Source organism: Telopea speciosissima, chromosome 5 (assembly GCF_018873765.1).
Source record: "Telopea speciosissima isolate NSW1024214 ecotype Mountain lineage chromosome 5, Tspe_v1, whole genome shotgun sequence".
NCBI lineage: Eukaryota > Viridiplantae > Streptophyta > Magnoliopsida > Proteales > Proteaceae > Telopea > Telopea speciosissima.
Genome location: NC_057920.1, coordinates 65,033,194 through 65,055,859, shown reverse-complemented (window position 1 = coordinate 65,055,859; position 22,666 = coordinate 65,033,194). Strand labels below are relative to the sequence as shown.

Below are 22,666 nucleotides of genomic sequence, written 5' to 3'. Positions count from 1 at the left end.
AAGTAGCTAGAAGTTACATAGAGAGATAAAGAGAGCTTTAGATCGGTTTAGAAATCAGGAGAGATCGATATGGGTAGTTCTAGGAAGATCAGTGAAATGGGTTTGTCTATGGTGGTGATGGTTGTATTGTTGCAGCTTTTGCTAGCCAATGGAAATGAGCCACCACAATGCAACTTCAACCTAAAGCCTTCATGTCCTCCAAACCCTACAGGTTTAGGTCATATTGTTCTTGTCCATGGTGCAGGCCAAGGACAATGGTATTGGTACATGGTTAAACCCATTTTGGAAGCCGCAGGCTATAACGTAACAACCCTTCAACTTGGACCTTCAGTAACCATGGCTATGGATTCAATAGAAAATGTTACGTTCTGGAGTTACTCAAAACCATTGTTTGATTTAATGGAATGTGTAGATCACAAGGTTTTGCTTGTGGGTCATAGTGCTGGAGGGTTAAGTATAGCTGTTGCTATGGAAATGTATCCTCAAAAGACACATGGAGGTGTCTTTGTCTCTGCATATATGCCTGATACTTCACACACCATGTCCTATGTCCTTGATATGGTTGGTATCTCTAACCCTAATCCTAACCTTAACTCTAACTCTAACCCTAACTCTTAATTCTTTATTTTTCTTGTTCTTCTAATTTAGGGTTTTATTTTTCTATGCCACTGACTCTATTTTCTGTTTTATGTACAATAGGGAATGAAGTATCCGCAGGACTGGGAAGATACTTGTATTACTACTAGTGGGAACGAGACTTGGTATTATTTTGGTGATGATTTTTTGAGTACCAGACTCTATGAAATGTGTCCCCCTGAGGTACCTCAGCTCTCTCTCCTCTCCCCCCCCCCCCCTCTCCTTCCACTCTCATGCGTGTGTTTTAAAAATCGGAATCAGATCTGACAAATCGGTCGAATCAAATCAGAATCAGCTGGGTTCAATCCCGATTCCTACTGTTTTGAAGCTTCCTATTCATGTTGGGTTTCTAGGGTTCGAGTGGAATCGGACAGATTCCACCCGATCTAGAACTGAATCAGATCGAAATCAGCTGGACCAGATTTAAATACTGATTCGTTGTTTCAAAAGGCTAGTCCCTCTCTCTCTCTCTCATTCATTTTGCAAATCCTATGCGCATTTGTTTAGAGGGGACTTAGGTGCACTAGGAGAATTGGGGTGGAAAAATACTGATGTGGCACTTCAAAATCCCACCAATATGTGGGTCCCACCTTCCCCTCTAAACAAATGGGGCCTAATATTATAAAAATCTTGATGGAGGAGCATTACGGATAAAGCCATTTATCTGAAAATCTTTACACCTGATTGGCTGTGAGGCGATCGAGGGTATGCTAGCACCCTTTCTCTCTATCTCTCCCCTCACATGAACTGACCTCACTGCCCTCTTATGTACAAAACCGTTCCACCACACCTCCTTGATACACCCCTCTATGCCGTTTGCTCAAAGAAACCTCTCCGCTAACCATAATAGCAATGCCCCAAAACTTGTTGGTCGGGGAGAGAGAGAGAGAGAGTGTGTTTGGATTTTCGTCCTCTCAAGGGCGGTGCACTGGCCAGTGCACCACACTTAAGAATTCAACCATAAAAAGATGGGCAATGATATCTTTTTATCCTTTCAAGTATTAGGTGGACGGTTGGATTCTTAGGTGTGGTGCACTGGGCAGTGCACCACCCTTGAGAGGATAAATTTCCCTTATATCTGTCTGTGACTCTGTGTGGCTGTTTGTGTCCCTAAAATTAATCCTTTTTTAAAAGTTGGTTTTAACAACGAATTAGTGTAATTAACAACTTTATTATTTTTGTCATTGTCAGGTTATCATGCTAATGTATACACAGAAAAGGCCAGGATCGTTCTTTAACAATGAATTGGCAGGAATTCAACTTACAAATGAGAGTTATGGTTCAGTTGATCGATTCTACATTGTAACCGGAGACGATTTAGCGGTTTATACCGAATTTCAACGTGAAATGATCGCGAATTTTCCGGTGAAAGAGAAGAAGATGATACAAAAATCTGGTCATGAAGTCATGCTATCGAAGCCTTTAGAGTTGTCTGCTAATATCTTAGATATTGCTAGACAATATCCCTCTTATTTTGAGACTTCTAATGCTGCTGGAGATGCAAATTGGGTCAAGATGAAACCAAAACTAAATTCAATCCGACGCGGTGCCTGGTGGGTCTGAACCAACCTGTGGAAAAACCCGGTCTAATTAGTATGTACTTTGCTATTGTAATATCTACTATCTAACAATGAATAAATGCTACTATCAACTATTGCTGCATAACTGTGCTTTCTATGTTGATGAGTGAATCTCAATAGTGTAATGCTACCAACCTATATCAACAAATTGTTATAAGGGTAAGAGATCTCTACTTGGTCACATGGTCTCTACACAAGCGTCTGGGCCATTAGGTGATTATGTTTGGGTATCTACCCAAGGGCAAAGCCGTCATTTCACGGTGCCCTGTGAGAGGGTGTAGGAAACACCACTAAGTACAGATCTTTTTTCCTTGTTAGGGCAAGAGATCTCTACTTGGTCGCATGGTCTCTACACAAGCGTCTGGGCCAATGGGTTAGCACACCTGACCATTAAACCATCCACTACTTTAAACCTAATCCAATGTTGCCCTCATTTGAAGAGTTGCAGAGGAAGGAAGCTGCAAGATCTTTATTAGAGAAACTTAACAACTGTAATACATTGAGACCTAATTTGCAATTTGTTGTTCCCATGGTTTTAGTGCATGGTATCAGAACGGATATCGCAGTATCGGTTAGTTTGGAAATCGATACGATATCGGATCGACCATATCGAACAAATTTGTCCCTGATCTTCCTTTAAAAGTAGAATTTTAACTGATTTACCCTTTATCCATACCGTGTCACCAATATGGTATCGATATAATATCAGGATTAATAAGGTGCAAAACCGATACAGATTTTCCGATTTGGCCGAGCCATACCCATACTTAGAACCATGGTTGTTGCACAATTTATACTAGAGTATGATCTCCTTCCATGGGGGATTTTCATGGTTGTTTTTCCACGGAGGAGTTATGACGAATTTTACTACTTTGCCACAGTCGGTTGTCAACGCCACGGTGTTGACTTCCATCATTCAATTTTGCTGAGTGTGTGTAAATAAATGTATAAATGATTTAATGGTTTTTTATAATTATCATCCCAAAATCTTTACTATCTACTATTATCCTTTCAAAAACTTTTAAACAACTGTTACCCTTCTCTGATGCATACTAACCACTAACTGACCCCCACCGTTACATTTCCATAATGGTGGGGGTTAGTCGTGATAGTGTGCTGTTGTCACAAATTTTCTAAGACCAAAATACCCTTTTGGGGTGATAATTGTTAAAAAAAAAAAAAAAAAAAAAAAAAAAAACCATCGCCGTCCTTCTCCTTCTTCTTCTTCTTCCTCCTCTGCAACCCCAAAGGTGAAATATCCATTTTACCCCTTACTTGAAACCATCACCTGCTCAGGCTCCGGTGGCCATTACCAGCGGCATCTCCCTATGTCCCTTTCCTTCTCCGACTCCAACACCCCTCCCCCTCATCTGCTCAGACTCTCCCTCTCCGTTCTGGCCTGAAAACGTTGGCTGCTCAGTTCTCCAGCTTCACCCTTCATGTTAACGGTAAGGGGTAATTGGATATTTCACCTTTGGGGTTGCAGAGGAGGGTAATTGAACAGTTTCCCTCTATTCAGATCTTGGTAGGAATTGGATTTTAATCGATTTGCACGTTTTTGGGATTTCATTTTGGGGTTTATCTGATCTTTATGCTCTAATTTCATTACCAGATCTAATGCTAGGGTTTTTTTTTTTTTTTTTGGGTGAAATAATGCTAGGGTTCGAAACAAAGAAACATGTATGATGGAAGATGAAAATTGGGGGTATTAGTTTCCCTCTTGTCAATTGAGTGTTTGTAGATGGAAAACAGCTTAGCAGAAGAACCTCATATCCCTAGAATTTCAAAAAAACCGAGATCTTTGGATCTTCAAAGCCTCTATGTTGAGAAGTCCAGAGGTTCCGTGGAACGGGCCGAAGATAGGGTCCTAAAGAGGAAAAGGAAGTCTTCGTTGGAAAATGTGGGGTCAAGTTTGGGGCATGGGAAGAGGAAAAGGAAGAGTTGGAAGGAGGTATCCCTTCGTAGTTTTGAACCGGCTGACAAGAAGAGTAGAAATAGTTCAAATGTAGTAAGTGGTAGTGGCTTGAGTTTGGGATCATCCGCGGTCAACAAACCGCCATTAAAGTTAAGCCGCTTTGTTTTACACCAAAAGACTCAGGGGAAGAAGAAGAATGATCATTCCCTAGGGGTTGGGAATCAGCAAAATTTGAGTAGTTTAAGCGTTATTTCTACCAGTTTGGATGATAAAATCCCAAAGCGTCTTCGAGGTTTGTCAAGGCGAAAGAAGTTTCAGAGTAATCATGTATCAAAACAGGTGGGAACTTCCAGTAGCAAAGTCAATTCATAAGGAAATGGGTGATGGGTTTCACCTTTGGGGTTGCAGAGGAGGAAGAAGGAGACGAAGGAGGAGGAAGGACGGTGATGGGTTTTTTTTTTTTTTTTTTTTTACAATTACCACCCCCAAAGGGTATTTTGGTTCTAAAAAATTCGTGACAATGGCACACTGTCACGATTAACCCCCACCGTTACGGAAATGTAACGGTGGGGGTCAATTAGTGGTTAATATGCATAAGAGGGGGGTAACAGTTGTTTGAAAATTTTTGGGGGGATAATAATAGATAATAAAGATTTTGGGATGGTAATTATAAAAAACCCATGATTTAAATATGGGCATTAAGCATGGGAAATTTAAGAAAAAATCAAATCTTTGTTTTACAACGGACAAACATTTTTTTTTTTTTTTGGGGGTAAACGCAATGGACAAACATTTTGGGACCATGAAAGAACTTAAACAACGCTATCTTTGGGGTCGCACAATGGATTCCATTTGATTAATTCTGAAGGGTCTTAGACGGTACTTGTACAAAGATATGAATTTGTCTCAGACCAATCGACCAACATTACTCTCTCTCTCTCTCTCTCTCTCTCTCTTTTGTGTGTGTTTGATAATCTCCAAAACCCTAATAACATTATGAGAATCTTGAAAGAGGAGCACTACAGATCCAAAAACTGTATAAAAACATAATTTTAATTTACCAATACTCTATTTAACCACAATACCAATGCCCCATAACGCATTGGTATTAGAATACTAATGTCCCTCCCCATGAAGATTCTCTTGGTATTTAGCATAGCCGAATTAATTTTTATTTCTTAAGCTCACTTTTTTACGGGTTCCCAACTCCCCATGGCCATTACTGATTTAGGTAGGGCAGTGAGCCTCCTGTGAGAGTGTGAGGTCCTTACTCTGAAGTTGGTAAGGACCTACACAAGTACCCAACAATTATGAAATTAAGGAATTGCCACGTATGTTGAATCCCAAAGCTAGTTTATTAAGCAAAATCACTTATATCGTTCACAAGTTTCCCCTAGTTAATGAATTATTTTGATTGAGATTATCACTAAATATTTTAAGAGAGAGGGTTTTCTACATCGATAGTGTGCAGTTTCATGACTTGAAGAAAAAGTATTATAAATAAATCTCGCATAGGGTGATGCTTGATCAATCTACACGTGCAAGCTCTCGAGTCCCCAAAAGATTCATTAAAAAATGCATCAGAGGTCTTTCAGTGATAATATTTTTCATCCACAATTTGTAGGATGTTTTACATGACTACCCTTGGAATATTTTTCATCCACCATTTGTAGGATGTTTTGTGCTGTAAAAGGGTGTTGGGCCAAAGCCGACAATTCCTATCCCAACTTGAATTAAAAAGAACCAATGATTTTGTAATAATAATTCCAATACGAACAAACTTGTCTAGTCTAACCCTGGTGACATTAACAATACTCGAAATTCCACTATCCTTATTTCCGAGGAATGGTTTCTTAATCTAGGGAAGTGTCCCAAATGGATGCTACCGTGTCAAGTATGCTTACCATATCCTATGTGTTAAAAACATGAGTGATGCTTTAGTTTGGGCATCAACGACTTCTTTAAGAAGAGTGGTGCCAACGACGGTGTGGAAATAAATTTGGTCCTATCAATCCTACCAAAAATTAGATATTTCTTTTAACGTATTTATGTGGATGGATTAGAGACAGCAGTAGCTTTATCTCATTAGAAGGTCGCTTTGGTAACGGAATATACACAATGTGGAAAGACTTTGGAATCAATTGATCATGTCCTTCTAAGCATGCATGCCCATTTGCAATGGTAGTGCGGTTTGGTAGCTCCCATCCTATATTGGCCCTACTTCAATTCGGATACAATCAAATTTAATTTACAACTTTGGATCCAAAATTGTGAGGCTTTAGGAGTTAGTGGGAAGAGAATATACTGTGGAACCGCTTCTCTTTATAGTTTCATTGCACGGTATAGTTGGCGGGTACATAATGATTTAATTTTCAAAACGCATACATGGTCTCTGTTAGGGGTGAAACAGGGTCGGGTTAGGCCGGGTTTTTTAAAACCCTAGTCCAACCCTGAGTCCTCTTAGCTCAACCCAAGCCCAACCCGGCCCTTGATCAGGCTGAGATATCTCAGCCCAGGCTCAGCCTAGTCCAGCCCAGCCCTGATTGACCCTGAGTGGGCGGGGTTGGCCTTGATTGACCCTGATTTTTGTCAAGGTCTAGGTTGGCCTTGATTGACCCCGAAATTTGTTAGGATTTGGTCAGTTGGTTAGCCCGGACTTGCCCTCCTTTTTTTCTATTTACGTCATCCTATGCATTCAACAAAAGAGATACATGCGACTTGGTATTGGTTTGTTTTATACCCAATTGACTATTAGACTTTTCTTTGGGTTACAAAATTTAGCCCAATCTAAAATTGTAAATTTTTTGGCTCAATAGATAAATTATCCTATTTTTTTGAAAACCAATAGCTCATTAGATACTAAAAAAAATTGCAAAATATACACAATAAATTGTAAAGCATAACCTAACACAGGGTCGGGCCGGGATGGGCTTAGCTCGAGGCCTCAACTTCGGCCCAACCCGAACCTAACCCAGGGCCTGAAAATTTTAACCCTAACCCGCCCTCAGGGTTGAAAAATCCAGCCCAAGCCCTGTTCGGGCTTAGGGCGGGCTCGGCGCTCGGGCCAAACTTACACCCCTAGTTCCTGGTACAAGTTATTCAACAAGCTCAGCAAACCTTCAATGAATTTCAAGAATCACGCATCACCCCTCACCAGTACATTACATGTTGCCTCTGAACCAGATGTGTTCTCAAGTATTATATTAGGCAAAGAAATGTTGATTCCATGGTTTTAGTGCACGGTATCGGAACGGGTATCAGCAACACGCAAAACTGATACGATACTGATACGGTATCAGCCTGGATCGGTTGTATCGGACAAAAGTACCCCTTAAATTCCTTAAAAAAAATGAGTTTTCTGACCATTTTCCCCCTTGTCCATACCGTGCTATTGATACAGTATTGGCACAGTATCAATATTGACGACTAGTAAAACCAATACGTATCGCCCGCTACAGCGATACGTTACCGATACTTAGAGCCATGGGCGATTCACACAAGCATCTATCAAGCTGTTGAAGAAAGTTAATTGGGACCATTTAATTGTCGAATATGACAATAAAGTATTGATCTCTATTTTCATCGGCGAGCGCACCAACCCACCAAGTTCGGTGATTTCTAATATTGATCAGGATGTCACTCATTTGGTGTTGAGTTTAGAATCATTTGCTTTGTTACTTTATTCCAAGGGTAGGGAAACAGTTTTGCTACCTCCTTTTTAAGGAACGCTTATCCTTGATGTGTTGGACTGATTGGCCAATTTCCATTCTATGCTATTTAACGCTTATAATTCGGAATGCATGTGTACTACATTCTTATCAATAAAGCTTTCTCTACCAAAAAGAATGAATTCCTCATCCAACATGGCTTGAGTAAAACTATGAAATGATTTTATCTACCTTCCTATGTATGATACTGTTTTGTCACACCTTTAGTTTCTTTTAAAAACTTGTCCATTATTAATATTGGGTGGCTCAAAAGAAAATCACAATAATCGACTAAAATCAACAATTCAAGATCCCCGAGTCATGGTCATTATTAAAACCACATGGTCATTATTAAAACCATGATATTATCAATTCTAAGAAGAAAATTAAAAAAAAACAAACCAAATGGTGATTGTCTTTTCACTTCATTTGATTCAATTTAAGGGGTTCAAAAATGAGGGGATGGAAAGAATATTTTGAAAATATACTAAAACCCGGGTTTGTGAACCTTAAGATTATCCAAACTTTGGGAGACCTAAATAAAAAAGATTTAAGATTTATTTTAATAATTTTAGAAGGGAAATTTGAATAAAATAGAATGATGGATTCTAGAAGTGATACATTGAAAGCTGGGAAGTCCAGTTAAGAATCTCATAGTAGGACTATTCAATGAGTGTACAATAATCGACACATTTATTAACTTTATTAATTTTTTTTTGGTAAGGCATTTATTATCTTTAATTTTTTTTGGCAGAATTTATTATTGTTTTTTAGAACCTACAACATTTAGACTTGGTGCCCAGGTGCTTCACGTGAGCTTTTTACATCGAGGACTTCTGTACTTTAGGAGAGATGTTGAAAGGTGATTCTCGCTTTGAAGTCTGGCGGTAGTAATATGCATTGATCCTATTAAAATAAGTATGGGGTTCGGATCATAACTCATATTTGATAGGATCCTAAATGAAAACACAAATCAAATATAGATTTTCAATTATTCATTCAAGTTCTTAATATTTGATTTGTTCTATTTGACATAGTTGAAAAATCGGGATTTGACTGAATCAAAAATTTGGAAAATTTCATCAAGAATCATGTAAACTAGGTCAACATAGAAAATGACAAGACTTGATCATAAATCATCCCAGTCAAATAAGACGCATAATTTTTACCTGACTCATTACAGACTTGGCAAGGTTAGTCGTTATTTAAAAAACTATAAAACTGATTCACTTAGAAAATTGAGTTGAGTAAAATAATATATTCGTATTCTAATACATTAAGAAACCGTCAACTCCTCGTCTCCCTTCTCTTGTTCAATGGTATGAACTCAAATTGTATTGATATGTGAATCAATTGTTATTCCACATCCCTACTTGAAAAAATGTAAAACTTTTGATAATGACATAATAATAAGTTACTTTCAAGATTATTTTGAAAATCTTTTTTTTAAACCTCTACACTAATTTTAGAATTAAATAAAAAACAATTAAAATAATATTACAATCAGGGTTCTAGTTTATGTTATCTGAATGTATCGATTAATTTCGAAACCAATAAGATACCAATACATATTGATTAGTATTGGTCTAGTGTCCATCGAATCGGCTACAAAAAAAAGTACCTTTCTATCTGATACCATCGATATGTATAGGTTTCGTATCAGAATCGATCACAGCCAATACCAATATGGATTAACCAATACAACCGATCCAATATCGATATCTCTATCTCAAACTCCAGTTACAATTTTTCATTTCACTATTTTTGGATAACAAAATGCACCTTACAAAAATTAAACAGGTTTTCATGGACATTAAAACAAGAAGGACCTAATTAATCTGGAACCCATCGACTAAAACAATATTATGGCAGCTTTCCAAATATTTCTAAAAATAGTTTTGAGGTTATGGCGTACATTGTACGTTCTAACATTTTGAAAAAAATGACTCAGAGAACTGTGACCAAAATAAGCAGTTCCCAGTACCTATAATAAGGGGGCGCAATGACCACCCTACCTCTACCCAAATAAACTGGGCTAAGCAGGGAGCTGGAAGAGATAATTTTTCATTTTATTGAGACTTCTTTGACTCCTTTCCATGGTTACCCAAACCAGAGCCAATGCAATTTGCATCTTCTACTGCCGAGCTGCCCGGCAGGACCCCATTGCCAAGACACAGCAAGACGAGAAATGATCGCCTTACCCCTGCTAGAGCGCCTTACCCGAGTGGGTGGAAGGCGGTCATTACCACCTTGCTGTATCTTGACAGTAAGATCCTGCCACGCAGCTCGACAGTAGAGGATCTGAATTCGAGCCCAATGGGGACACATACGGCTATCCCTTTAAACCGTTTTATACCATACCTAATGCGTGGCATGCGCACATGCTTATCACTATCTTGGTCATTAAATGCTTCAACAAACTCACAAAGCAAAATTTTCATTTTGCAATTACTTGAGATAAAGAAGCACCGACCCATAGCACTATAAATAGAGGAAAAAGGGAAGTAGAAGTTGTAGAGCAATAAGAGAAGAGAAGAGAAGAGAGAGACAGAGAGAGATGGGTAGCTCTAGGAAGACTGAAATGGCTTTGTCAATGATGATGGTGGTGGTGGTGGTTGTGGTGTTGTTGCAGCTCTTGCCTGCCAATGGACAAAACCCACCATTATGCAATTTCAACCAAAACCCACCATGCCCTCCAAAGCCTACAGGGTTAGGTCATATTGTTCTTGTCCATGGGGCAGGCCAAGGACAATGGTTTTGGTATAAGGTTAAACCTATGTTGGAAGCTGCAGGCTATAATGTAACAACAGTCCAACTTGGACCTTCAGTAACCATGGCCGTGGATTCAATAGAAAATGTTTCATTTTGGAATTACTCAAAACCATTGTTTGATCTGATGGAATGCTTAGACCACAAGGTTTTGCTTGTGGGTCACAGTGCAGGAGGTTTCAATATTGCTGTTGCAATGGATAAGTACCCCACAAAGATACTTGCAGCTGTCTTTATTGCTGCCTACATGCCTGATACTGCTCACACCATGTCCTATGTCCTTGATCAGGTATCCCTAACCTCTTATTCTTATTCTTCATTGGTCATTTACCTTCTTCTATTCTAATCTCTCTCTCTCTCTCTCTCTCTCTCTCTAGGGAGCAAAGTATCCATCAGAATGGCTTGACACTTGTATCATGACTAGTGGGAACACCACATGGTATTTCTTTGGTGATGACTTCTTGGGATCAAAACTCTATCAAATGTGCCCTCCTGAGGTATCTCTCTCTCTCATTTTTGTTTTTTGGTGATGTCTTTTTGCTGAATCCCAAGTTCATTTCCAACCCACCTCAGTCTCACTTGTTATTAGTGAAGCCTGATCTCAGTTCAGAAAGTACTGTGATGATTCTTGGACAGACTGTTTCGTCTTTGAAACACGTCAGAATGACCTAAAAGTGCATACCGGGTGATGCTTAAGTTAAAGATATTGGTCACATAGTAAGAGAGAGAGAGAGTTTCTTGTTGATGTTTAAGTTATTACGAAACTAAATTACACGAAAAAGGGGATTTCTGTTTGTTTGTATGTGGGGTTGCTAGCAATTTTCTCCCCATCTTTCCTGTAAAAAAGAAAAAAAAAAAAAAAAAAAAATCTCTCCCTATATATAGGGCGAACCCAGTGCACGAGGCTCCTGCCATTGCGGGTCTAGGGTGGGTCATTATGTACGCAGTCTTACCCCTGCTTTCACAAAGAGGTTGTTTCCATACTCATACCCGTTACCATTTGGTCACAATGGAACAATCTTTATTGTTCCACCAAGGCCTACCCTCAGCATCTCTCTCCTTCTCTCTATAAATTCATTCCCTCAAAATCTCTCTCATTCTCTCTATAAATTCATAGTTTTCTTAATAGCATATTTTAACAAGGACTTGTTTGACATTTCTATTGTTTTTGTGGTTGCAAGGACATTGCTCTAATGCATACACAGAAAAGGCCAGGATCATTCTTTTACAATGAAATTGCTGAAATACAACTTAAAAATGAGAGTTATGGCTCAATTGATCGATTCTACATTGTAACCGGAGACGATTTAACAGTTCCAACTGATTATCAATACGAAATGATCACCAATTTTCCGGTGAAGGAGCAGAAGCTGATAAACAGTTCTGGTCATGAGGTCATGCTATCAAAGCCCTTAGAGTTGTCTGCTAATATCTTAGATATTGCTAGACAATATTCCTCTTATTTTGTGACTTCTAATGCTGCTGGAGATGCAACTTGGGCCGGTTCGGTCCAGATGAAACCCAAACCAAATTCAGTCCTGCGTGCTGCTTGGTGGGCTTGAACCAACCGGAATAGAAGCTGGGTCTTAGTATTATGTACTTTTGCTTTTGCCTGTTTTTTGTGTGTTGGGTGTGCTATGTTATCTAAGTATGAACAACAAATGCTACTGTAATATATCCAACTATTGCAGTATAGCTCTTCTTTCTATGTTAATGATGAATATCCTATGAAATGACATATTTGTTCCCTATTGTAGGAGAGTGATAGACACAAGGACGTACTCTCGTACGCTAAGCAGCCGGACAAAGAGTTCAATCCCCAAAAAATAAACACTAAAGGCCACCCTCAAATCTGAATAGCCAATATATTACTAAATAAAAATAAGGAAAAAGATCTCTACTTGGTGGTGTTTCCTACGCCCACTCACAGGGCACCATGCGAGATGACACCTTTGCCCCCTGGGTAGATACCCAGGTGTGCTCACCCATTGGCCGAGACATTTGTGTACAGACCATGCGACCAAGTAGAGATCTCTTTGCCCATAAAATTATGGGAAATTAAAGAACACAGCTTGATCAAGTGGATCTTACACGTAGAGGATTCTAGAATATTACAGCCTCACCCCTTGAAATAAAAAATCTCATTCATATTAATGCCCTTGAGCATGCTCTCATTGGCCTCTACATTGGCGCAGGAATCAATTGATCAAACAAAGATCTTTTGCCCATAAAAAAAAAGGGAAAAAACACGAAGGACCATTCGAATCATAACCGCTTTTACCAAAATTGACATAAGTATAAAGGCAAAAGTTTTCCTTCACAACTTGGGGGAAGAGGAAACCCTCATCACCAACGACATTGAAGAGGGTATCCTCTTCATCTACCTTCTCCTTATGCCAACTTTTCTATCCATTCATGGAGAGAAACCTCAATTACCTTTATTATTATTCTTGTTATTATTCCCCACCCCCCCACCCCCACTCTCTCTCTCTCTCTCTCTCTCTCTCTCTCTCTCTCTCTCTCTCTCTTTGGGATCAAAACTAACCCAAACTCTTACCCCATATTTTCTGAATACGAAATGTGACATAAGGACAAGGTAGTTGGAGAGATATCCACTTCAATGTCATTGGAGAGGATCCAAACTCATTAATAAACTCCCACCCCTATTATTTGGGATCAAAACTACTTTTCCCTTTAAAAACCCAATGCCAACGGTTAAAGAATTCCTCCTTTACCATGGTGAAGCGAAATACAGTCCTAAGATAACCTTTTTACTGGATCTTAATCCCCTCAATTTACCTGCCTATCAATTCTCTCAATTCCATCTAATAGAGGGTGAAAATGACCACCCTACCCCCTGCCCGAACACACTACCCGGGTGGGATCCACCTCCCCCTATTAGATGGAATTGACAAAATTGACGGGCAGGCAAATTGAGGAGATAATTTTCCTTTTTCACCGTTGTAGACTGCACCACCATAAAAAAAAGGGTAAATTACACATCACCCCCTGGTTTTCAAACAAAACTTAGATCACCCCCTGATTTTTAAAAAAACTCTAAACACCCCCTCTACAATAACGATGTTAGTCTGCTATTAGTTATTGATGTGAAAGGACTATTTTACCCTTATACTAAAACATTAGAATTAAAGTTAAAATATTATCCTTCCTTCATTTTCAACATTGGTCAAGGGTAGTTTAAGGATTTAAATTTATTTAACTGGCGGACATCATCACTTAACAGCATAAAACTAACGGTAGAGACTAATTTGTCATATTGGGGTCTAACCCAGAAGGTGATTTGAGTTTTTTCAAAAACAAGGGGGTGATCTGAGTTTTGTTTGAAAACTAGGGGGTGACGTGTAATTTACCCCAAAAAAACAAAAAAAAAAACACTAGCACAAACACATCATATATGGAATCATCAAAGCATAATTTTCTTAACCTTTTTCAGAATATACAACACAATTCAACTTGGGTTGAATCTCTCTCTCTCTCTCTCTCTCTCTCTCTCTCTCTCTCTCACACACACACACACAAAACACTCACACACGCAACAAATGCATGCCAAGTGTGAACACATGTCCTTCTAGGCTTGAAAAAATGAAAAATCCCACACTTATCTCCCTACTTCCTCATCTTTCTCATAAACAACACCAACAAACTCTCCAAAGTCATAAGTAACGTCCAGAAAATAAAGCATAAAAACAAGCAAAACACAACACAAACACATAGGTATAGGACCAAATAACCATAAAAACAATGGAAGAGAAAAGTAAAATGCCCTTAAACCCAGTGACCAAAAAAAACTCCCTCTAATCACAGTCTTCCCCACATATTCTGCCGTCAAATGTGGACTTATCATCTTCTTCACCGGCACATTTATCAGTATACTTGCATGACTGTAATATCTTATAGATTGTACATTAAACAAGAAAGCTAAAAGAAAACAAACCAAGATTGAGAAGAACTTGATCCATAACCCTAATTCACTTTGACCTCCAAAAACTATTTCACCAGATGGTCTAGCTTTCGAGTTAGCCATGATCATTGCAACTACTGAACTAAGCATGATTGCTGTAGATGCTAATACTGTCGACGCCATTATATTGTTTCGCAGTGTCTGCACTGCAAGAATTCCATTCTTGGAAGTGTCCTAATATATCCATTACCATTCAAAATTAAGAACAATATTTGATTAAATCATAATAATTAAATGAGATTTAAGAGCTTAATTAATTACCTCCATCATGGTTCGGACCCATAAACGTCTGTTGATGATATTGATGCCGATGACAGTGGTGGTTGGATGATGTATGATTCGATGGAGAAGCCATATATGGTAAGATAGAAGTAAACAGAGACCTAATGGAACTAGAGAGAAATCAAGGATTTGTTTCTCCATTTTTTGGTGTTTTTACACTTCTCAAGAAGAAGGAGAAGTGTTTGGAAATCAAAATTTGGTAGGGTTGGAGATACTCTTATGAATGAATTGCTTTGGAGAACATAGATGTATAGGGAAGGTTAAAGGGTCATTCATAGACGTGTTCAGATCCCTTCAATGACAAACTCAATCTCACACACCATCCATAGGGCGTGTAGACCACCTCTGGTTGTGGGGACCACACTTCATGGATGGTGTGAGATCGACTCTGATGGTTAAATGTCTGTTGGAGAAGATCTTTTCTCGTCAGACTCATAGCTAGGGGGATTTGGATTCTCTGCGGTCTGTGGTTGTGTGGCCATCATGCTATGTGCAATTCCTAGTTTGCCATCTCAGCACATATGCCCATCCAATGGGTTGGGCATTGAGCTCCTTTCAAATTTGAATTTTGAACGGTATTTTTGAGGAGTTCGATGTAGATAAAAATCGTCTATAGTGTACCGATCTGGCGATGTACTACGGTGTGGCCTTATGAGCTTGACACGTGGATGATGTAACATCCAACCGTGCCAAGTTTGAGAAGGAAAAAAAAAATAAGTGCAATCGAGCTCGCATCGTTGGATGTCGCATCATCCACGGTGTGGAGCTCGCAAGGCCGCCGCACCGCAGTACATTGCAAAGGATTTTTTGCTCAACCATTGGATGGGCATTTGTGTTGTGATGGCGACCAGGGAATTGAGCATAGCACGATGGTCGCACAATCCCAAGCCGCAGAGGATCATCATTTCTTTTCAATGACATTTAAGTGTTTAATCACCAGAATCCATCTCACACCATTTATGGGGCCTGGGGACCACATGTGGGTCCACACCCTATGAAGTATGAATGGTGTGAGATCAACTCTAATAGTTGAAAGTCGTTAGAGAGGATCTGGACTCGGGAGTAGGGAAGCATTAATTAAGGTGATTCGATTTAGAGGACGTTATTCCACCCCCTTGCAATTAAAAAGAGATATTGATATAGAACAAAATGAAGAAAAAAAATTGTAACGCCCTAAGAATACGGTCTAGTATCAGTCCGTTTGGGAGATCGTTGAGGTGTCTCCATCAAGACACAGTTGAGTACCAGGGGGTTGGGGAGATCGGTGAGGGGGTGTAAACTTAATCTCACATCGGCTAGGGTGGGAGATCCTGCGCTATTAATAAAGAGTAACCTTCTCTACATGGTATGATGCATTTTAAAGTCTTGAGGCCCATTGGGACAGAGAGGACAATATCATGCCAATAGAGGGGCTACACCGATGGTGAGACCACAACGGGACCCGTGAGGGGGAGGGGGAGAGAATGTTAAGGTTAGGCTACATTCCCATGGGTGGTGTTGCGCCGCACGATGCGCACAGCACCTCCAGTAGTACTGGGGGGATAAAGATCCCATTCGCACAGGCAAAAAGAAAAAAATTACTATTAATTATGACGAATGTTTTTTACAAATAGTTGTCCGAGTGTTCTTGCTGGATTCCGATTCGCATTAGGGTTTGGATTCATCTCGAGCGAGATCATTCTCTAGTGAGGGGGAGTGAGATCTCTTTGGAGATTGTGCGCTGTTCTTCGCTTCAATTTCTGATATTTGTTACGATCATTCATTCATTCTACACGGCGGAGATTGTTTTGTACGGAGACGATCTCTAGGGTTTGGTGTTTTGTTTCTTGATTCTGATTTGCTGTTTGTTTCTGATTTTTTATTTTTTTTTTCTCTCTTTTCTTTTGCTGTGTCTCTTCTCTGGTTCTTTGCTATTTGCATTTTGCTTTAGAGTTTGGTTTCAGTTTTTGGTTTGTGCTGATTGGTTGTTTGCTATTTGCAATTTTGAATTTTGTTTTAGGGTTTGGTTTCAGTTTTTGGTTTGTGCTTGATTTTCTTCTTTCTAGTATCGGTAATTAGTGGTGCTTTGTTTGTAGTGTCCTAGTATCCTTCCTTACCATGCAAATTAAGAACATTATCTTTCAAGTTTTTTGTCTAAAAGGATCATTTATATTGAAAAGAAGCCAAATATATACGAAACAAAGAGTAAACTGATCAAATCAAGCCAAACAAATCTACAGACTGGTACAACGATATCTCGGTCTACACTGAGCATCAACTAATAACTCTTCTTTAATTGTGAGAGGGAATTTACATATATAGAGTTTCATTCAAACAGAAACTCTATATGATTGATTTTGTTTAGGATTCACTCTCTCACTTTCGTATGATCACATGTATAGAATCTCTTCTCTTTCCATTATCATATGTAGGGAATCCGATCTCTAGGCTTACCCTAATCTCATGTATAAATATATCTTTACAATCAATGAAAATACAACTGAGAATTCTCAGATCTAATCTGGTATCATCCATCGCTGCTCCCACGAGCTTGGCCTTTCTCGTTTCCCTATTCTTCTTCCACTATAACTGATCTAACCAACTCCACTCGTCTCGCTATCTACAAAAGTCTATCTTTCCAATTCATAAGACGCCCTCTTATCTTATCCATCAAGGGTACGAGATGATCACGCTTCACACGATCTTTGAAAATCTTTATACCCACATATCTAGTTGGGAGAGAACATTCAGGAATTTCCAACTGCTCTGAAATAAAATGTCTCCTTAGAGAGAAAACTCTTCCAAAAAACAACTTACTCTTCTCCAGGTTTACCGACTACCCTGATAATTTTTTGAACAATGTCAAAAAGGCCTTGAAGTTTGAGATATACCTGGAAGATGCATTCATATATATAAATACATCGTCAGCCAAAAGGAAAAAAAAACAAAAAAATTGATGTTTTACACTTGTCAGGAAGGCCTGGGAAACCAAATTTGAAGGCTTAATTGGAGCTACTTATATGAATTGCTTTGGAGAAGGAAGATGTAGGGAAGGTTAAAGGGTCATAGGGGGCTTTGTAGGGGAGGGAGCAAGGGCCAGGGAAGCATTAATGAACCTGATTCGACTTCGATAATTAATGCATTAATATGGTATATTCTCAATGGACATTCAATTTTGGGACATTTCCCGAAGCTGGCTGGCTTATATTCCACGACCTTTGCAATTAAAAGGAGATCCTGATTTAGAACAAAACCAATAATATTCTCTTTTTTGGCTTTTTCATGAATCGAATGGCAAGTTTAATTAGCCTATGTTTTGAAGGAATTTATGTCACCAAAATGATCTTATAGTAAAAGTTGCACATTTTTTGAATAGGCTCGTGAAATGATAGGATTTATCGGACTTAGATCCTCTCTTATGTGGGTGCACTTCCAATGCGCATCGACGTCCGGATTGGCATGATGCATATCATGATGTGTATTGGAGTGTTTATCATGCTAGCCCAGCCGTCGAATGCGCACCGTAAAGGCACGCACATGAGAGAAGATCTGGTTCAAATTTATCTTCATTGGGAAAAACATGTGTTATAATAAAAGGACGAAAAAGTATCGTACAAGATTTTATTTTGGGATTGAGAGTTTATATATATATTTATCTATAGTGGGGGAGTGACATGGGGAGGGGGTAAGGTACTAGCCAGGAGATTCGAACTCAAGACCTTCTGGTGAGTATCGTACAAGATTTTATTTAAAATAATAAAGGAATTGAAGAACGTTTTTTTTCTAATAAATATAATGGAGAATGAATGCTAACCGGTGTTGTGCTTCGGTGTGTACCTGCGCTTAGGCTCAGCCGCATGCAAAATAACCTGCGCACCCCAAGTCATTTCCGCCTTTCAAGGGGGTTGTACCGGGCATTTTGTGCACAGTTGTGCTTCGGCACATGTACATGCCAATGCACAACACTGATTAACGTTCTTTCTCCCCAAATATAATTATGTGCATGTTATAGATGTACACATCATAAATCACTTATGAGAAGTAGGTAAAGAGAATCCTTTCCTATTTGTGCATTATTGTCATATAGGGAGAGAATGGGTAATTTCCCTCAAGTGTTTTGATCCTCTTTTCCTTTTATAACATATTTAATATTTTATCACTTATAAAAGTAGGTGGAGAGAATCCTTTCTTATTTGCGCCTTGCGCCGAGAGCCATTCGAAAAGACCGTCAAGCTTTCAAGAATTTTTATTTTTCGTTCTATTTACTAGCACTGTGTAGGGAGAGTGAATATTCACGTACGTGAGAATATGTGAAAGACTCACACCCATTCGGATGGAACATTCCCACAGAATAGATTCCATCTGAACGGCTGTGAGTTGTTCACATACACTTATGTACGTTTACATTCCCTGCACACCACTGTGTAAAGGAATGTTGCTCTCTCTCTCTCTCTCTCTCTCTCTCTCTTTCTTTCTCTCTCCCCTTTTCTTCAAGTATATGGAAACATGGAAACATAACTGCATCACCCCACCAAATTACATTCCATGCAATCTTTCTTCTTCAATCTTCTTTGCATTCACTAGCTGTGTGGAGGGCACCACCAAAAAAAGATGGCACTAGCACAAACACATCATATATGGAATCATCAAAGCATAATTTTCTTACTCTTTGTGACAATACACAACTCAATTCAACTTGGGTTGAATCTGAATCTCTCTCTCTCTCTCTCTCTCTCATGTCAAGTGTCAAATACTAAAAATACATTAAAAAACCAGAAAAGATCCACACCTATCTCCCTGCTTCCTCGTCCTTGTCATCAACAACACCAATAGCCCCTCCAAAGTCAAAAGTTACATCCAGAAAATAAAGCATAAAAACCAGCACAACGCAACACAAAAACATAGGTATAGGACCAAAGAGCCACAAAAACAGTGGAAATGAGAAGTAAAAAGCCCTTAATCCCAGTGACCAGAAACAACTCCCTCGATTAACTGTCCTCCCCACATATTCTACCATCAAATGTGGACTTATCATCTTCTTCACCGGAACATTTATCAGTATACTTGCATGACTATAATATCTTATAGACTGTACATTAAACAAGAATGCTAAAAGAAAACAAACCAAGATGGAGAAGAACTTGATCCAAAACCCTAATTCACTCTGGATTCCAAAAACAATTTCATCCGATGGTCGAGCTTTCGAGTTAGCCATGATTATAGCAACCACTGAACTAAGCATGATCGCTGTAGATGCCAAAACTGTCGATGCCATTATATTGTTTCTCAGTGTCTGCACTGCAAGAATTCCATTCTTCGAAGACTCCTACAATATTTGGATCAAACAGTATTATAATAATAATAATAATCAAATGAACCCCAAGAGGCAGCGCAGTTAGTAAGGGACGGGGCCTAAGAAAACTGAAGGTCTTGAGTTCGGCTCCACCTCCCCCCTTGGGCTCACCCGCCTGAGAGGAAAGTCTCTGGTAAACATGGGGTCCAATATCTCTGGTCTTATGGTGTTGCGGGATTATGCACGAGCCCTGGAGGATTTAGTTGGTCAAAGGCCAGACACCTCCTATTCCAAAAAAAAAAATAATAATAATCAAATGATCTAAGAGAGCTTACCTCCATCATGGTTCGGACCCATACGCGTCTGTTGATGCCATTGATGCCAATAACAGTGCTGGTTGGATGATTTATGATTCGATGGAGAAGCCATATGTGGTAAGCTAGAAGCGAACAAAGACCTAAAGGAACCAGAGAGAAATCAAGGATTTGTTTCTCCATTTTGGTGATTTTCACACTTCTGAAGAAGGGCTTTGGGAACCAAATTTGAAGGGTTGGAGCTACTTATATGAATTGCTTTGGAAAACGAAGATGTAGGGAAGGTTAAAGGGTCATAGCCTCATAGTGGGGCTTTATAGGGTTTATTCTCAATGGATATTAAATTTTCGGACGTTTCCCGAAGCTGGCATATATACCACGCCCTTTGCAATTAAAGGAGATCTTGCTTAGGAACAAAACGAATAATTTTTTGTTTTTTGGCCTAATTCTTGAATCGTCTGGCAAGGTTAGCCTAGGTTTTAAGGTTTTTAGGTCATCAAAATGATCTTATAGTATCATTATTAGGTATGTGAAATGACTGGATTCTTTTATTGGAAAAAAAAAAAGTTATAATAAAATGAAAAAAAGAAGAAAAAAAAAAAACTTACAGGATTTTCCTTACAATAATAAAAGATAATATAACTAAAAAAATAAATAAATAATAATTATGTTTTTTTTGGTATAAATAAATAATAATTATGTGAATGTTATATATGTAAACATCATAAATGACCTATCCCTTATGGAAAGTATGTGGTGGTGACTGGTGAGAATCCTTTCTCATTTCTGCATTATTGTCATAGAGAGAGAAAATATATAGGTTATTTTCTCCAAGTGTTTTGATCCCTCTTTTCGGATTGGTGAATCGGCGAATTTGGATTGGAATTGTTCGAGATCGATCCTGATTGCTACACACGGTAGATTCACATCCAAAACCCTAGAAATTTGTCTGTTTTTAGATCTGAGGACCAATTCTAATGTTCTTGAGCATTGATTAAGACTGATTTCAATATGATTTGAATGCGATCCAGATCGAAATCGCAAATGATCCATTCCGTCCTGATTCCATGTTTTAAAACCCATTATACAATGAATTATTAAAATAATATATCTAAAACAAAAGAAGGAAAAAGCCTAAGAATGACTTTTGAGAAACGTAGAAATGGGGGTACCTCCTGAATGCTACAAACTTGAACCAATTGTAGGAGTTCTTGTTTTATGGATAAAATAGGAGATGGATGAGTGCCTCCCTCCCTCATATTGTAGGTGTTCTTGTTCCTATTTTGCACATGCAATCCAGCATCGGCAAGGCATGGGCTGTCATGTGATTTGGCATAAGCATAATAATGTTTACAAGTTTGGAAAAAGAACACTAACTAGTCACATGGTTTTTTGTGTCTAGACACAGGATTAGGGGTATAAGTTTGGTCCTTTCAGTCCAAACCCACCCGCAGCCCAAACAGGGTCTGAGCTGAAATACCTAAATGCCGGTCAGAGCTGAAAATTTCTGCCCCTAAGTCAGGGTCAGACCGGGTCAGAGTTCTGGCCCTATGACAGGGTCTAGCCTTGATGAATGATCCTGCATCAAAACTCCAAATTATTACACAACATCTACCTTCGACATGTTTAAATCATCCAAGGTTCTGTAAAGAGGGAATAATGTGAAGAAAAAAAATTATTTATTTGATATACAATACTGGCAATTTTTGGCTTGAACAAAAGCGATTAAGAATGGGGTGAGGTGATTGATGCTTTAACATTACCTTTGAGTCTGCATCCTGGATTACGTGTAGGATGAGGAAGATAAATTTTCCTACCAACCTTTTTCATATACTTCTCTTCCACACCTCTGTCATAGTACAGCATGAAAATGCAACCATGTCCGGCCCACCATCATCACCCTCTTCTACTTAAAGAAATATAAAAGATCTATTCTCAGAAATTGAACTATCAAATGGATTTCTCATTCGTAAAAATTTTCAGATTGATACAACCAAATTAATTTCAATTTCTTGACCAAAAATCTATTTGTAGACTATTTCATGAAATCAATCTAGATTAAAAAAAAAAAAAAAAAAATCATACCAAATCCAGCCTAATTAGTAGAAATATTCAGTCAAGAAGATCCCTCTGGAATGCTAATCAATTTTATCTCTCTCACAAAAATAGTCTTATAAAACATATTAAAATTACATTGCAGCATTGACTA

The 22,666-nt window shown here is 38.7% G+C and overlaps 4 protein-coding genes across 4 annotated transcripts; 2 read left to right on the top strand and 2 right to left on the bottom strand.

Moving 5' to 3' along the window:
• The first annotated feature begins 31 nt into the window (after positions 1 to 31).
• LOC122660861 (salicylic acid-binding protein 2-like) lies at positions 32 to 2,275 on the top strand. The gene is made up of 3 exons (XM_043856114.1): positions 32 to 561; positions 700 to 819; positions 1,828 to 2,275. Exons 1-3 carry the CDS (start codon positions 70 to 72, stop codon positions 2,197 to 2,199), a joined length of 984 nt encoding a protein of 327 aa, XP_043712049.1. The 5' UTR covers positions 32 to 69; the 3' UTR covers positions 2,200 to 2,275.
• Positions 2,276 to 2,329: 54 nt separating this feature from the next.
• On the bottom strand, positions 2,330 to 15,045 carry LOC122663276. The gene is made up of 4 exons (XM_043858960.1): positions 14,851 to 15,045; positions 14,265 to 14,763; positions 3,446 to 3,452; positions 2,330 to 2,351 (listed from the first exon to the last, which is right to left on the bottom strand). Exons 1-4 carry the CDS (start codon positions 15,010 to 15,012, stop codon positions 2,330 to 2,332), a joined length of 690 nt encoding a protein of 229 aa, XP_043714895.1. The 5' UTR covers positions 15,013 to 15,045.
• On the top strand, positions 10,405 to 12,333 carry LOC122660860 (salicylic acid-binding protein 2-like). The gene is made up of 3 exons (XM_043856113.1): positions 10,405 to 10,896; positions 10,985 to 11,104; positions 11,789 to 12,333. The coding sequence occupies exons 1-3, from the start codon at positions 10,420 to 10,422 to the stop codon at positions 12,167 to 12,169; spliced, it is 978 nt and encodes a 325-aa protein (XP_043712048.1). The 5' UTR covers positions 10,405 to 10,419; the 3' UTR covers positions 12,170 to 12,333.
• Positions 15,046 to 19,309: 4,264 nt separating the features above from the next.
• Positions 19,310 to 20,663, bottom strand: LOC122660863 (the record flags this gene model as incomplete). Its single annotated transcript, XM_043856117.1, has 3 exons — positions 20,479 to 20,663; positions 19,664 to 20,176; positions 19,310 to 19,342 (listed from the first exon to the last, which is right to left on the bottom strand). Coding segments are annotated over exons 1-3 (708 nt in total), but the record flags the coding sequence as incomplete, so codon positions are not given.
• Positions 20,664 to 22,666: the final 2,003 nt, after the last annotated feature.